We start from the raw sequence: 13,664 nt of genomic DNA, 5'->3' as shown, positions 1-13,664 counted from the left end.
CCGCTAACCTTATGTCAACACAGGAGTGCAGGTAAGATTGGAGTTCACCTGATATGGCTCAGAGTTACAACGGTTAAACCCCATCATAGGCTAGGGCTCCAGAACCTGCTGTTTCAGTGGTAAAGGCAGTGGGGCAACAAAGTCATTATTATTGTGGGACAAAAAGACACAGAACATCAAGGCTGGATGGAATCCTCTTTGTAGGGCAGCCTGCAGAGGTGGCATAATCACATACCCTTGAGCAGGCCTGATTCTATCCAGCTAACAACAGCAGGGCACACACCAGCCAGTGTTGGCATTTCTAAATGTGTTAGGAATTAAGGGGAATACTAAGTCCAAAATCAGGAGACATGACGGAACCCAGGGCTGCTCAGAGAGTGAGGGTGTGCTTGTTAGAACCAGCAGATGGATTTTTTTTAGAACTATTTTATTCAGTACCCAAACTGTCCCATTGGCAACAGGGGAGCATGAAAATAACCTCTGCCAATCATTTATAAGGTGTCCTTTTAGCAAGAGTTAATCAAGAGTAAAATTAACTGGCCTTCAGGGAAAGATAGGAGCAACACAGGCTGAGTCACAGACTGAAGTTTATTACGCTTAACAGCCCACTTGTATTTCCTTCTCTGCTACTCACAAGGGAAATATAACTGAAGCTGTTACTATTAGGGAAAGGGGTGGAGTGCTGGGAGGAACAGCAGCCAGTGGAGTAGGTTTGACTATAAAGAGCTAGGAAAAGGGAGAGAGACAGCATTTCAGACTGCCTTTGAGTCTTCAGCAAACTTGGTCATGGCAGAGGGCCGGGTCCAGTCACTTCATTACTCCATAGGGCTCCTGGGCATTGCTTCAGGTAGGAACCAAGTTTACCTGGCAAGGGAGGCTGGTGGTGGAATTGACTTTCTTGTATAATAAGGTTACACATTTTAAATAGGGACTAACTAGATTCTGTTATGAAAGAAAGAGTTCTTCCCCACAATGGGTTCTCTGAATCTTCCTTGCTTGGATAAAACCCTTAGATCTATAACCAATCTGCATAAAGCAGTCAATAACATGTTTGTCTTGCCTTTCAAACACTGAGCTGAACTTTTCTATTTGGTTGGGAGTCAAACCTAAACTTTCCAATATAGTGTAGTTTCTAACAGAATTCTTTATTGAGATTCACTTTCCTCTTTCTTTTCTCCTTCTGTCTCTCTTCCCTGGATCCCTCTTTTCCCCAATTGCTCTCTGTTTCCATTCCTCTTTCTTGATTCCTTCTTTCTTTGCATTTTTCTGTTCCTTCTTTATCTCCCCCATCTCCCATTTTCCTGGAAAGCTTTTAAGAAGTTTCTTTTCCCCTGTGTTCCATGCAGGATCCCTCTTGCTAGCTGTGCACTCCTACAGCTTCACCAGCCCAGCCCCTCTGATCCCCAGCACAGCTCTGGGAGTCCTTCTGTTTATTATATCAGCTCTCTTGGCATATGCAGGTAAGACCAGGAGCACTGGCACCTAACAGACCTTTCTGCAGCTTTATACATATTTTTGTACTGTTGTACTATTTTGCCAGCAGTTTTGTCAATGTGCAGAGGGACTTGAGAAAGAAACATCAGTTCTAAATGAATCATTTACTGAATTAGGTTCACTGCACTGGAGGTTCGCTCATTATAAATACAATTTCCAAACTCTGTAAAAATGATAGTTTAAGGGCAGTCAGTGAATTAAACAGTGTGTTAATAAGTATCAAGTATCAGAGGGGTAGCCATGTTAGTCTGGATCTGTAAAAAGCAACAGGGAGTCCTGTGGCATCTTTAAGACTAGCAGATGTATTGGAGCATAAGCTTTCGTGGGTGAATACCCACTTCGTCAGACACATGTTAATAAGTAGTTTGCCAAGGTTATAATCAGTTTAGGGGGAAATCACAGGTTATCATCACAGGTTATAAAAAGTTTCAAACTATTTTGACTGACTGGGGAATTACTCATGTCTCCCCACCAGGGGGAATGAAGAGACTGATGCTTAGGTTTCAATACATTTATTTTAAGGGAGGCATTAATGGGATTGCCTTGTATTGGTCCTGGCATTTTTCTAGATATTAAACAAAATGCTAACCAGAGGGGAGTGGTCATGGGTAACAAAGCTTTTAAACTCTAAGTACTGGGTTCAGATCTACTCTCAGCCAGTGCTGCCCTAAAGCCTGATCTAGAGCCCACTGAAGTCAATGGGAATCTATTGATTGGCCTCACTGGGCTTGGGATGAGGCCCTTAGCATGGAGCAGCTTTTTGAAGGCCCTTGTGAAATGGGTTGGTAGCCTTGGTTCAGCCCAGTGGGCAGGTGCTGTCTTCACATTAGGCAGTGATCAATCATGACAGAGGCCAGTGAACACCCTAGGGTTGCCAGGTGTCCAGTTTTCGACCAGAATGCCCAATCGAAAAGCGCCGTTAAAAGTCCAGTCGGTGGCGCACTGGGGCTAAGGCAGGCCCCTAGATGCAGGGGTGATCAGGGAAACTCCGCATGCTGCCCTCACCCCCAGTGCCAGCTCTGCAGCTCCCATTGGCTGCAGGGGTGGCGGTTGCAGGCGTGGGCAGTGCGCCTTGCGCAGAGCTGCCTAGCTGTGCCTCTGCCTAGGGGTCGGGCATGCTGGCTGCTTCTGGGAGCAGCGCAGAGCCAGGGCAGGCAGGGAGCCTGCCTTAGCCCCACTGTGCCACTGATCGGGGCCACCTGAGGTAAGTGCCACCTGGCCGGAGCCCAGACCCCAAACTCCCTACCCCAGGTTGGAACCCCCTTCCACACTGCAACTCCCTCCCAGACCCCGCACCCCCACCCGCATCCCAACCCCCTGCCCTAGGTTGGAACCCCCTCCCACACCCAAACTCCCTCCTAGAGCCTGCACCCTGCACCCCCTCCTGCACCTCAATCCCTTATCCCAGCCCTGAGCCCCCTCCTGGAGCCCACCCCCCCCCAACTCCAACCTCCTGCTCCAGCCCTGAGCCTCCTCTTGCACCCCCCAAATCCCTCATCCCAGCCCCACTTCAGAGCCCATACTCCCAGATGGAGCCTGCACCCCCTCCCGCACCTGAACTCACTGCCCCAGCCATAAGCCCACTCCCGCATTCCAAACCTCTTGGCCCCATCCCGGAGCCCCTTCCTGCACCCCAAACTCCTCAGCCCCAGCCCCACCCCAGAGCTTGCACCCCAGCCCGAACCCTCACCCACTCCCGCTCCACAACTCCATGCCCCAGCCTGGAGCCCCCTCCCGCACCCTGAATGCCTCATTTCTGGCCCCACTCTGGAGCCCGCACTCCCAGGTGGAGCGCTCACCCACTCCTGCAGACCAACCCTCTGCCCCGTGAAAGTGAGTGAGTGAGGGAGAGCGAGCGACGGAGGCCGGGTGGCTGGAGTGAGTAGGGGTGGGGCCTCAGAGAAGGGGAGGAGAAGGGACACGGCCTTAGAGAAGAGGCCAGGCAGGGGCAGGGCAAGAATGTTCAGTTTTGTGCAATTAGAAAGTTGGCTTGAAACCAACTTTGTACCCTTGTACCCTTAGAGGTGAATTGCCTAATTATTACTCCAGTAGTTTGGGGGCATAAACACAAAGGGTTAAATTATGGCCACCCTGCACTGATATAAGCATGGAGAGCCTCTTACCCCTAACACACTTGTGCAGGAGCAGCCATGACTGGGTTGCTAACTACATGGGAGCACTAAAGGAGAGGTCAGTCAGCACTGCAGTCTCCGGGGGAAGTGTGTCAGTGCAAAGCAGCTATAACAACTGCTGTTTCTAAGGTTACTGCACCTCAGCCCCCTTGAGGCATAGCTGTTCCTCCATTCCACAGGCACAATGCCTTGCTCTATCAGTGCTGCCGCTCCCCCTCCCAACATGGCACTGGTTCACAGGGCCATAACAGAACCGAATGGAAATGGGGAAATTCTTGGGTGCCAAGTTCCAGCCCAGAATGAGCATCTCCCAGCCTAGGTATAAACTTCACAACACTAGGGGTTAGTAATGTGATCATGGAAATCCTGAGGCACCATGGAAGGTGCTTGTCTAATATAGGAAGCGAAGAGGGCATGTAGCATGTTTGTAAAGTTGTAATATTGTTTTGGGGTGATAGCTGAATTCCATTCAAACTCACATTCAACTTTAAGTCTCTCTAATCAAGTTCTTTGTCCACTTTTGGAGACAGGGCACTGTACTAGATTGACCTTGGGTCTGACCCAGGCAGGCAGTACCTATGCTTCTTTGTGAATGACTGGTTATGTATTAAGTGCCAACAAGGTGCTCCATGCTGTACATGACATAGAATACACACAGGCTCTGCCCCAAAGGTCTGGCAATGTAAATTAGACAGAAATGGAGCGGACAGGATGCAACGGGAAACCCAGAGAAGGGAGCACCAGCACTTTTTTGTATTAGTCTATTGTGACAATTATTATTGACTTATGGGCATCATGGAATTTGGACGAAGAGACGATAACGGCTTGGGGGACCCAGACTAGGCAGGGCCGTCCATGGACAAGGGTTGGAGGTGTGGAAAATGGAAGAGAGTTGGTTGTGGGAACATCTGTAAGTTCATTATCATTAAAAAGTGATGCAATTTACATCAAAATGTGGTGCTGGGATGTGTCATTCCGGCACACTGACAAACACACCCAATTGTCCTGGTGGTGTCTCTACGAGTTGGTGGCTTCCGAGACATAGTGACCTGGCATTCCTGCTTCCTTTGTTTATTTCCCTTGTAGGAGTTCAGAAGAGCCTGAGAAGTGCCTCCTTGTTCGTGTCGCTGTGTCTCACCATCTCAGTGCTGTGGTGCAGCTATGGAGTCATCCACATCCTGGCAGGGCAAGGGGTCCTGAATGGCACTGGTGATTTCCGCAATGCCGTGGTGCCCGGCCTGGCGACATTTACTCTGGGGCTCCTCATCATTGGGGTGGTGGGCTTCCTTCAAAGAGAGCTCATCCTTGCCATGGTTGCTTCTTGCATTTCGCTTGCCTGTGCCCATGAAATTGCCATGCTTTATAACACGGCTTTTGGTTCCTCGGCAGTGGTTTGCAATTATATGATTGTCTGCTTCCTTGGGGGCTATTTTGCTATGGGGAGGGGTCTTTATTTCCTCAGCAAGAAGAAAATCACCTTTCCTGGCACAGATCTAGGCAAGAGTAAGACCAATGAGCAGGTCCAAGCCAATGGTGCCAACACGAATGACTTGGCAGTCATTGGTCTGATCTTGAACATGATGTCTGCCAGCGTCTTTGGCTGCAGGTTCCTGGGAGACCAGCAAGCTATTTGTGGGCCAAGTACCTTGGCTTTGGGCAGCTGGGATTTACCAGATTGGGGTCTGCATTTTCTCTTACCGTGCCCTGGATACGTTGGCTGCCACATTCTTTGGTTTCACCTCTGTGCTGAAATTTGCTGGAGGCTATTCCCTCCTGTACCGGATCTGGCAGCAGGATGAGCCGGTTTTCCCCATCCCTTTCTTGGTGGTTTTTGCTATCTTCTTTGCTGTCTTGGCCCTTTTCATCACCATTAAAAGCCTGGTGGATGGCCTGTATTTGCTCTTTTACGTGGCCTACTGCATCGCCCTAGCCTGTCACCCTCATGGTTATTTTGAAGGTGGTCCCCAAGGCGTAGACGTGGCCATTTTTGTGGCCTCGGCCCTTATGGCTCTCATTTACCAGTACAACATGAAGGCGAGTGCCAGAATCCCTACAGGGGAGGGAACGGTCAAGGCCTTGCTCTCCCACAGCAGTCATCTCAAACTTCATGAAGGGAAAGACCTTCATGCTCCCTACCTTGGCTATTCCAAGTATGCCGATGCTGAGGTGCTTGGCTTTGCATGTAGCGTCCTTGCTTCCTTTGCTATCACGATGACAGTGGACCCAAGGGCACCACTTGCTACTGTTGTTATACCTTGGGTGGTGATAGCCGGAGGGATCCTTAAGCTTTTATGTGGTTCAGTGGCCTTTGCCCGTGGTAAGACCTTGGAGAGCAGTGCCTTCATTCTCTATGGGGTCATGTGGATCATCTGGGGCTTAACCAGATATGGTGATCTCTATGGCACTAGCAGGGGTTTCCAAGTAGCTGTAGGCATCATCGCCCTCATGCTTTTCAACTGCTTCATTGTCTTCTGCACTCTCTTCCTAAGCATTTCCTGGTTCATTTACTCCCTCACCTTCTTACTCATACTCATCAGCTTCTTGCTGGATGCAGTCAATGCCATGCCAGCTGGCTATGATATTGCTGTCACCATCATCTTTGGGCTGGCCAGCTTCTATTGCTTCCTTTCTGCCCTTTTCAACAGTACCTTTGAAGGTTCCCACTTCCCTATGGGTAGGCCTATTGTGAAGCTCAGTGGTGTTGGGGGAGGAAGCACCACATGCCTTCACTTGCCTGCTAGGAAAGCTTCCTCAGTCAAGCAAATTGCAGGTAAGGAAAATGTATAGTGGAGAGAACAGGGGTAGGGGTTAACTGAGGGGTTTCATATTGAAGGAAGTCATGATAGAAGAACTACATTTTTTCCCCTGTCTGAATCTAGAAACTTTGATTATACTATGGCATTTTGACCAAAGCAGTATGATCAAATGGTTAGATCAGAAGAGTGGGAAGTAGGGGTCAAATGCTCTGCTGGTGTAAGTGGGAAAAATTCCATTGAAGTCAATGGCTTTGCACCCACTTATGTGGTTCAATGTCTCCTGGTTCCTGTCCCTGGCTGGTCATCCCATCTACTTCATACAAATCCAACAGGCTGGCACTGCAGCATGACATAGCCTCTGGGAATCCTTGCTGGGATATTTCAAGGGGTAGAGGGGGAGGGTTACTCTCTGGATAGTGGGACGCCTCCTTGCCTGTCTGCATGTAACCTATAACTCTCCTTTAATGAACACTAGAAAATATACTGTAGTGGGCAACACTTTAGCAGCCAGGGGATGAAGCCGAGGTCCTATAGTAGATCTCTTCCATCTATATCTCTTTTGTGAGTTTATCACCCAGCAGTTCTCTGGGTTGTTTCCTGTTCTTAGAGATCATGAAGAATGGAGGAGCTTGTGGCATCCCCACAGACACAGTGTACGTTCTGGTGGCAGCCTGCAATCGACCTGATGCCGTAGAGAAAGCTTACAAGTAAGTGTTTTCACTACAGGCCCAGTGAGGGCTTCTTCTAATAGTCTAATGGAGACTCTAGCCACAGGCTGTAAGTGGCAACTGACAGCTGCTGTTGGGCAGTGTCTGCTGCAACAGGTCTGAAGGTGCAAGGGCCACGATTCAGCCCTCATAAGAGCAGTAAGCCTGCGGGTGAAGATCAGGGTTAGAAGAGGGAACAACTAGCTGGGTAATTGTCCCCTAGAACATCCAGCAGGAACATCACCCCTGCCAGCTGATGGAACCAATTGGCTGGGAGATCACAAGACTGTACAAAGAACAAAAAGTGGGGGCAGGCAGTGGGAACGCACTGTCAAGATAAAAATCATATTCATGGGAAAAACTCCTCCTCTGGGTCTGATTTCTTTTTCATGTTGTGCCCCCAAAATTAGTGGACACTTTTAAGAATTTGGGCCTAAGTGACTTGCTCAGAGTCACACAATGAGTCCGTATCATAACTTGGACTAGATCCCAGCTCTCCTTCCCCCCCGCTGAGCTGAGGGCTTTATCTGCTGGATCATGCAGCTTTTACTACAAAGGCTCTTGTGCTTGGCTGAAGTGTGCAAGGGCATGTCTGAGTCTAAACCTCCCCCATACTGCTTCCATTGCAACTGGAGAAAATAATTCCCAACCTCCCGTTGGGTGCTAAAGAGCATTCCTTTCTTTTGTCTTCTTACCAGGACTAAGCGCCAGGCTCAGGATCGCCCCATGTCACTCTGGATTTCTAGTCTGAAGCAGCTGGAACCTACAAAGCATTTGTTCAACCCCATACTGTGGGATTTCATGGCAGCTGCCTGGCCATCTCCCATTAGCCTGGTGGTTCCCAGAGGTGAGAAAATATTGTTGCTGTCAAGCTTTCCACAAGGCGGAGAGTACTGCTGATCCAAAACACAGCAACTCTGTGCAACGATGCCAGACCATTCCTCGTTTAGTTACAGGGTACCACGACTGTTTGTAGACTCAACCTCCATCAGTAAGTGTTGTGTGGCTGTTTCCCTTACAGGGGAATGGGTGGACTTCCTGGGGATGAAAGACTCTGCCAAATATGTCGGTACCTCTCAGAGCATCGCCATCCGTATCCCCGACTGCTCCATCACCACACATCTCATTGATCAGGTGAGTGACCAACACACATCTCTCTCGGCTTGCTAAGATCAAGCAGCAAGAAAGGTGATGGGTCTAACGATCACATGGGCCACCATGAACAGGTTTGGTGTCAACAACTAGCATTCAGCACATGGTGCAATGGCTAGGAACTGGTGTCAGGAGACCTAGGTAGTTCTCCCAGCTCTGTCACTGTCTAATCTTGGGCAAGTCACTTCACCCCACTGTTCCTCCAAATGTAAAATGAGATTATGTAAAGCCAGTCAGGAATTTTTTGATAGAAAATTGCCGATTTGTCAAAACCAAAACATTTAGTGGAAAGGATTTGGAAAAAATGTTTTGGAAGTGTCAAAACCTGTTTCAATATTTTCAAAACAAGAAATGCCAGTTTTCCTGTTCTGAATGATTTTTTGTTTTGTGATTGAAGCGGAGTAAATAATCATAAAAGATCAAAATTGAAACAAAGTGTTTTGACTGACCCAAGCCAACAGTTTTTTTTTATTTTTGGCTCCTGAAAGTTTTGGAGATTTTGACATTTCATTCCGATTCAGGATGGAGGAAAATGGTCAAAATCTCAACATTTTTCATCGGATTGTACAATCCTTTCCAGCCCAGCTCTTGGTGATACTCACTTTTGTAAAGTTCTGGGGAAGAAAAGTGATGAGTATTATTATTACCGGCCCGTAATATTAGTTAAGGTTAAGGTTGAAGGAACACATAGCAGTTGTTTGGTTGAACATTTGCTTACAAGAATGTTTCAAAAAACCCAACAATCCAAATGTTAGAAACCTAGAAAATGCATAATTATCACCCCCCTTGTCCAATTCTCTGTATATTTACTAGAAAAGTTCTACCTCCAATTCACATCTAACCTCGTATTTTGAATGCAATATGATCCTTTTTTGGATTGTAGGTGTGGACTGTAGAGCAAATCATGCTTATTCAACCTAAATTATGGAACCAATGCTGTTGCTCCATAAATAACCCCCAGCAGTGGTACGTGGGGTGACAACATCGCTGCCCTGTGTTAGTATAATGCAGAGGTGGACAGCTGTATTTACCATACCAAGTCACAGAAACAGCTCAGTCCAAGGATGTGATCCACATAGCTACCATCTCAAGGCAACTCCTCTCTCTAATGTCACAATGCCACATGCTGAACGCTCTTTGTTTTCCCATTTGATACATCCCTAACGCCATTTCCTCTGGCCTTTGCCGGGTAGAAAAGCTTTTGCCCTTTCCTGCTTTGTGCTGAGCACTTCTCCTGCTGTCTTCCTTATGAACTCTTGGTGGCAGCAGCAAATGAAGGTGTGGTCGGGTGCAATTCAGTGGCATAACTGCTGCATAGAGCGCTGCAGCAAACTTCCTACAGCAATGCTGACCATTGCACCTATGCCCCATTGATACTGCTCCAAGTGGGGCTACATTGATCACCCAGAACAGTGGGATGGCTGGTGCTGCTGTACTAAGGCAATTTATTTGGAACCTGATCCTGACCTTCCACAAATCAGTCCCCTTCCCCACCACTGTGTCTGTGGGCCTCTGCTGACGAAACCATGACACCCTTCCTGTTCCTTTGATAATTTGCTTGCTGCCCATATTTCCATTGGGGTTCCAGTGTAATTTACTGTCCCATGAAATTAAAATGCTTCATTCCTTCCTGAGGAAATGTGCTCCAGGAATTATTTTAGGGCAGTTCTCTGGCCTGTGTAATCCAAGAGGTCAGACTAGATGATCACAAGGGTCCCTTCTGGCTGCAGAATCTATAAGACCTCCTCAATTCAGCCTAGTTTTCCGTATCTTCCTCACTGTACTGCTGTCCTCACACTCACACTCTGGCACCCTCCTTCAGTTAAAATGTGTTTCAACAAACAAAACAAAGTGAAACGAGTCCATGAGCATTATTGTTTCTGTGCTGGAAGCTCTGATCAAAACCCACTTTCTCATTTTGTTCTCATTTACCAGGTTGGCCCCATTGCAGTCACATCAGCCAATCCAACTGGAGAAGCAGACACCACCCACCACAATCAGGTGTATGCCAAACTGGGAGACAAGGTAATCACCATGTGCTTCTTCACATTCATCCTGGGATCTGAGGGAGATGTGATCACAAGGTGATATTGATTTACTCCCAGCTGGCAAGTCGTGGTTACGACTAAAATCCTGAGATAGATTGTAAATTAGAAGCTCATTGAGGCTTATCCCAGAAGGGCCAGGGAGGGAGAGAAAGAAGGCTGGAAAAATAAGGAATCAATATTAACACAAACATTTTTGTTTTTAAATGCACAATCTGTGACCCACCACTGTGGTTGGTTTCTCTTCAGATCCATAAGGATGTGGGTGCCATAGAGCATTTATGGACCTAGAAGTGATCAAGCCCTTGACATTCTAATGTTCCAAAGCCCTTGGGGATGTCAAAGATTTTAGAACCCTTGTTGTCTTTTAGAACTTTAGTTCTGAAAACTAAAACAAATCTATGACCAATGCTCTAGAGACTAAAACCACTGGGAGTTCTAAAACTTTCTGAATCTTAGGGGACTCCCGTTTTCCATGAGCACTGCCAATTAAATTACCAGATTCTTGTATTTTCCAGTTTTTAAACTCTGAAAGCAGAGTTAATGCCTTAAGTAATCCCATGAATGTACTGGATATTTCCCACTGAAAATACAGAACTTGAGACAAGTTAATGGCAAGTTCATGTGAGGATGACTTAGGCTCACAACTGTTCTTTCACCATTCTCACATCTGACCATTCTGACGTCCTACACATACAAAGGCAACCTTAGAGATGCTCAACAGATGTAAACCAGCATAGCTCCACTAAAGTCAATGGAATGGTGCCGATATACACCAGCTGAGGATCTGGCCCTTGAGTTTTACTTAGTGCATTAATTCCACTTTGCATTGATCAAAGTCACCCAAGATCACTGGGTGACTGCTGGAAATCACCAGGAATTTCTGGTGACTTTGGCCAATGCAAGGTGGAAAAAGGAGAGGGAAGGGATGGGAATCTGTAGCATGGCTAGAACCTGTAGATAATGCTAAATCCATTGAGAAAGGGGAACTCTCCCCCCTTTAACCAACTGCCTGAGAAAGGCCTCATAATATGACTGTTGCTTACTATCAAGGTGGATGCGGTTCTATGCGATGGGCCTTCTCCAGAGAACATTGCCTCCACTGTTGTGGACTGCACCAAGATTGAGAGTGGAAACATAGGGTTCTTCAGGGTCGGCATTGTTCCCAAATCCCAGGTAAACCATCTCTTTTCTGTATTTCTCTTTCCCTTCTCACTCTCTCTCTTTCCCTTCCCCACTAAGTGGGTACTGGAAGGACAGGGAGGCACCTAAGATCCACAGGGAGGCAAAGATATCTCCAATAGTCTAGTGCTGGAGAGCCAGGGACTGAGAGTTAGGATGCCCGTGTCCTATTTCTGCGTCTGGTGTGACCCTGGGCAAGTCACTTCCCCTCTCTGTGCACGAGCTTCTCCATCTGTAACATAAGGTTTATCATATGTAAAAATAATTTGCCCATTTATGTAAAATGCTTTGAGATCCAAGGTTGAAAGGTGCCTCATATGTTAGTGCAAAGGGTTTTCCTTATTCCACTAGATTAAAAGATGGTGGGGAATCTATTGCTAGTCAGCAGCTGGGACTTTGAAATGTACGTTCTTCACTTGTGCCAATCCAAGAGTCTTTGAGCTGAAGTGAAGGCTGGGTGCAACTCGCAAGAGAGAAGGGCCAGCCAGTGTGGCTTTAAAAACACTGTGGCATCCTGTGATCGCAAAAGAAGCTAGTGCTGTTGCCACTCAATATCCAACTCCCAATCCTGTTTGTCAACTCCAGGTGCTACAGATACTGGAGCAGGTGCAGAGGAAACACATGCAGGGCCATACCAATGGCAGCGTCGCCGTGGCGGGCCAGAAGCAGCAGCAGCACCTCTCCCATGCCATCTCCAATGGGATACATGCTGCTAGCCCAGAAGAGAGTGCATTGACATCATTCACTAATGGTGCATTCAGCGCTGATGAAGAGGGAGGAAAGCTCTGAGCAGCCCAGTTACACATTCACCAGGGAGGGGCTTTCCAGTAAGTGACATGCAGATAAAAATAGAGGATGGGAGAGAGATCCCTGTCTTAGGTGCTGTGAATCCACCCTTCTATGGATACTGCTAAACTGCCCCTGCCTGGGGGTGATTTATAACCCAGGAATGTACAGTGCTATTTTTCCTCATTGGAGTCCACCAGATTTCACCAAATACCATCTATGATCAAACAATCTTACTGGAGTGGCTTACTGGCCCCAGGTCCTTCTTCAAGGGTTTATGCTTCATCCCAATATGAAGACTGGTCATACGGCCTCTGATTTGGGAAAGTCTTTCTGTTCATGTTACTTATATTGATTTGCTTAGGGGGGGAACTCTACATGAAACAAGTGATGAACCTTGCTCTCCCGCCCCCATAGACCTTTTCAGAGGCTTGAACATGAGTGCAGTGTAAACATCAAGGTAGATAGGAGATGGCGCCTGGATGTTGGCACCTTTTCCCAAGAAAGGCAGGTACCTAAAGTTTAGCTACTTGGCTCAAAATGAAGATTGCAGAAGTAGTGGAGTTTCAGGAAAGACCCTCCTTTCTGAGGGAATGATATCACCCTGGGTGCTGATAGTATCTACACTGCAGGCACATTTTTGAAGTATCAAAACTCTTAAACCTGAGAATGCAGGCTTTTGTTCTTAACCTAGGGGCTTTGCTCAGCTTGCCTGTTGAGAGACATTTGGGTCGGGTTCAATCAGTTCCAACTCTCCATTCCCTCCAGGCAGGGAGTTGACACTCATCTATGTAGCTTAGTCTGCCCTGAGAGCAAATTTAATCCCCACCCCCCCACTGGATAATAATGTGGCATATGGGGAAACTGAGGCACACATAGGCTTCATAAAAAATATTACAACAGTTCCCACTTTGTTACAATACTGAGGGAACAATAAGGCCTTCTTGACTTGTTGAGGAGATGGCTTCCTTCTATGCAAAGACAGAATGTTGCATCATTGACTTATTTAATTTATTTTGCAGAGTCTCTCATTGTAACTTTTTTTTACTGATTTTTTCAAAAAAAAATAAAATAATAAAACATTTCTAATAAAATATACAACTTGTAACACTGAACAGCATTACCATGCATGGTGATTATCAGACCATCTGCAAACCAGGAGCCATGTCTCTGAAATGAATTTAAACACTTCACAGTGCCCTAATCTGTTATCCAGATACCCCTCAAGAATGTAGGGAATTGTTCATACCCTTCACAAAAGCTGCCCATGTCTCAAATAGGAGAGAGGTCATAGATAACATCAAAATTCATCTGTGGGATGGTTTCAATAGGATTGCACTTTGAATGTAAGGTCTTTGGGGCCTTTGTTCTGTGTTTGTACAGCACCTAGCACAATGGGGTCTGGGTCCC

At 47.0% G+C, this 13,664-nt stretch overlaps 1 protein-coding gene across 1 annotated transcript; it reads left to right on the top strand.

Moving 5' to 3' along the window:
* The first annotated feature begins 659 nt into the window (after positions 1 to 659).
* Positions 660 to 13,369, top strand: LOC128843274 (uncharacterized). Its single transcript, XM_054039980.1, is given in 10 exon segments — positions 660 to 847; positions 1,347 to 1,460; positions 4,713 to 5,241; positions 5,243 to 6,396; positions 6,990 to 7,089; positions 7,788 to 7,936; positions 8,111 to 8,223; positions 10,177 to 10,266; positions 11,340 to 11,462; positions 12,054 to 13,369. Coding segments are annotated over 10 exon segments (2,637 nt in total). The 5' UTR covers positions 660 to 786; the 3' UTR covers positions 12,258 to 13,369.
* The last annotated feature ends 295 nt before the right edge of the window (positions 13,370 to 13,664 follow it).

The sequence above is a fragment of the Malaclemys terrapin genome, chromosome 9, assembly GCF_027887155.1.
Source record: "Malaclemys terrapin pileata isolate rMalTer1 chromosome 9, rMalTer1.hap1, whole genome shotgun sequence".
In the NCBI taxonomy this organism is placed as follows: Eukaryota; Metazoa; Chordata; order Testudines; family Emydidae; genus Malaclemys; species Malaclemys terrapin.
This window is presented reverse-complemented; position numbering and strand designations above follow the sequence as displayed.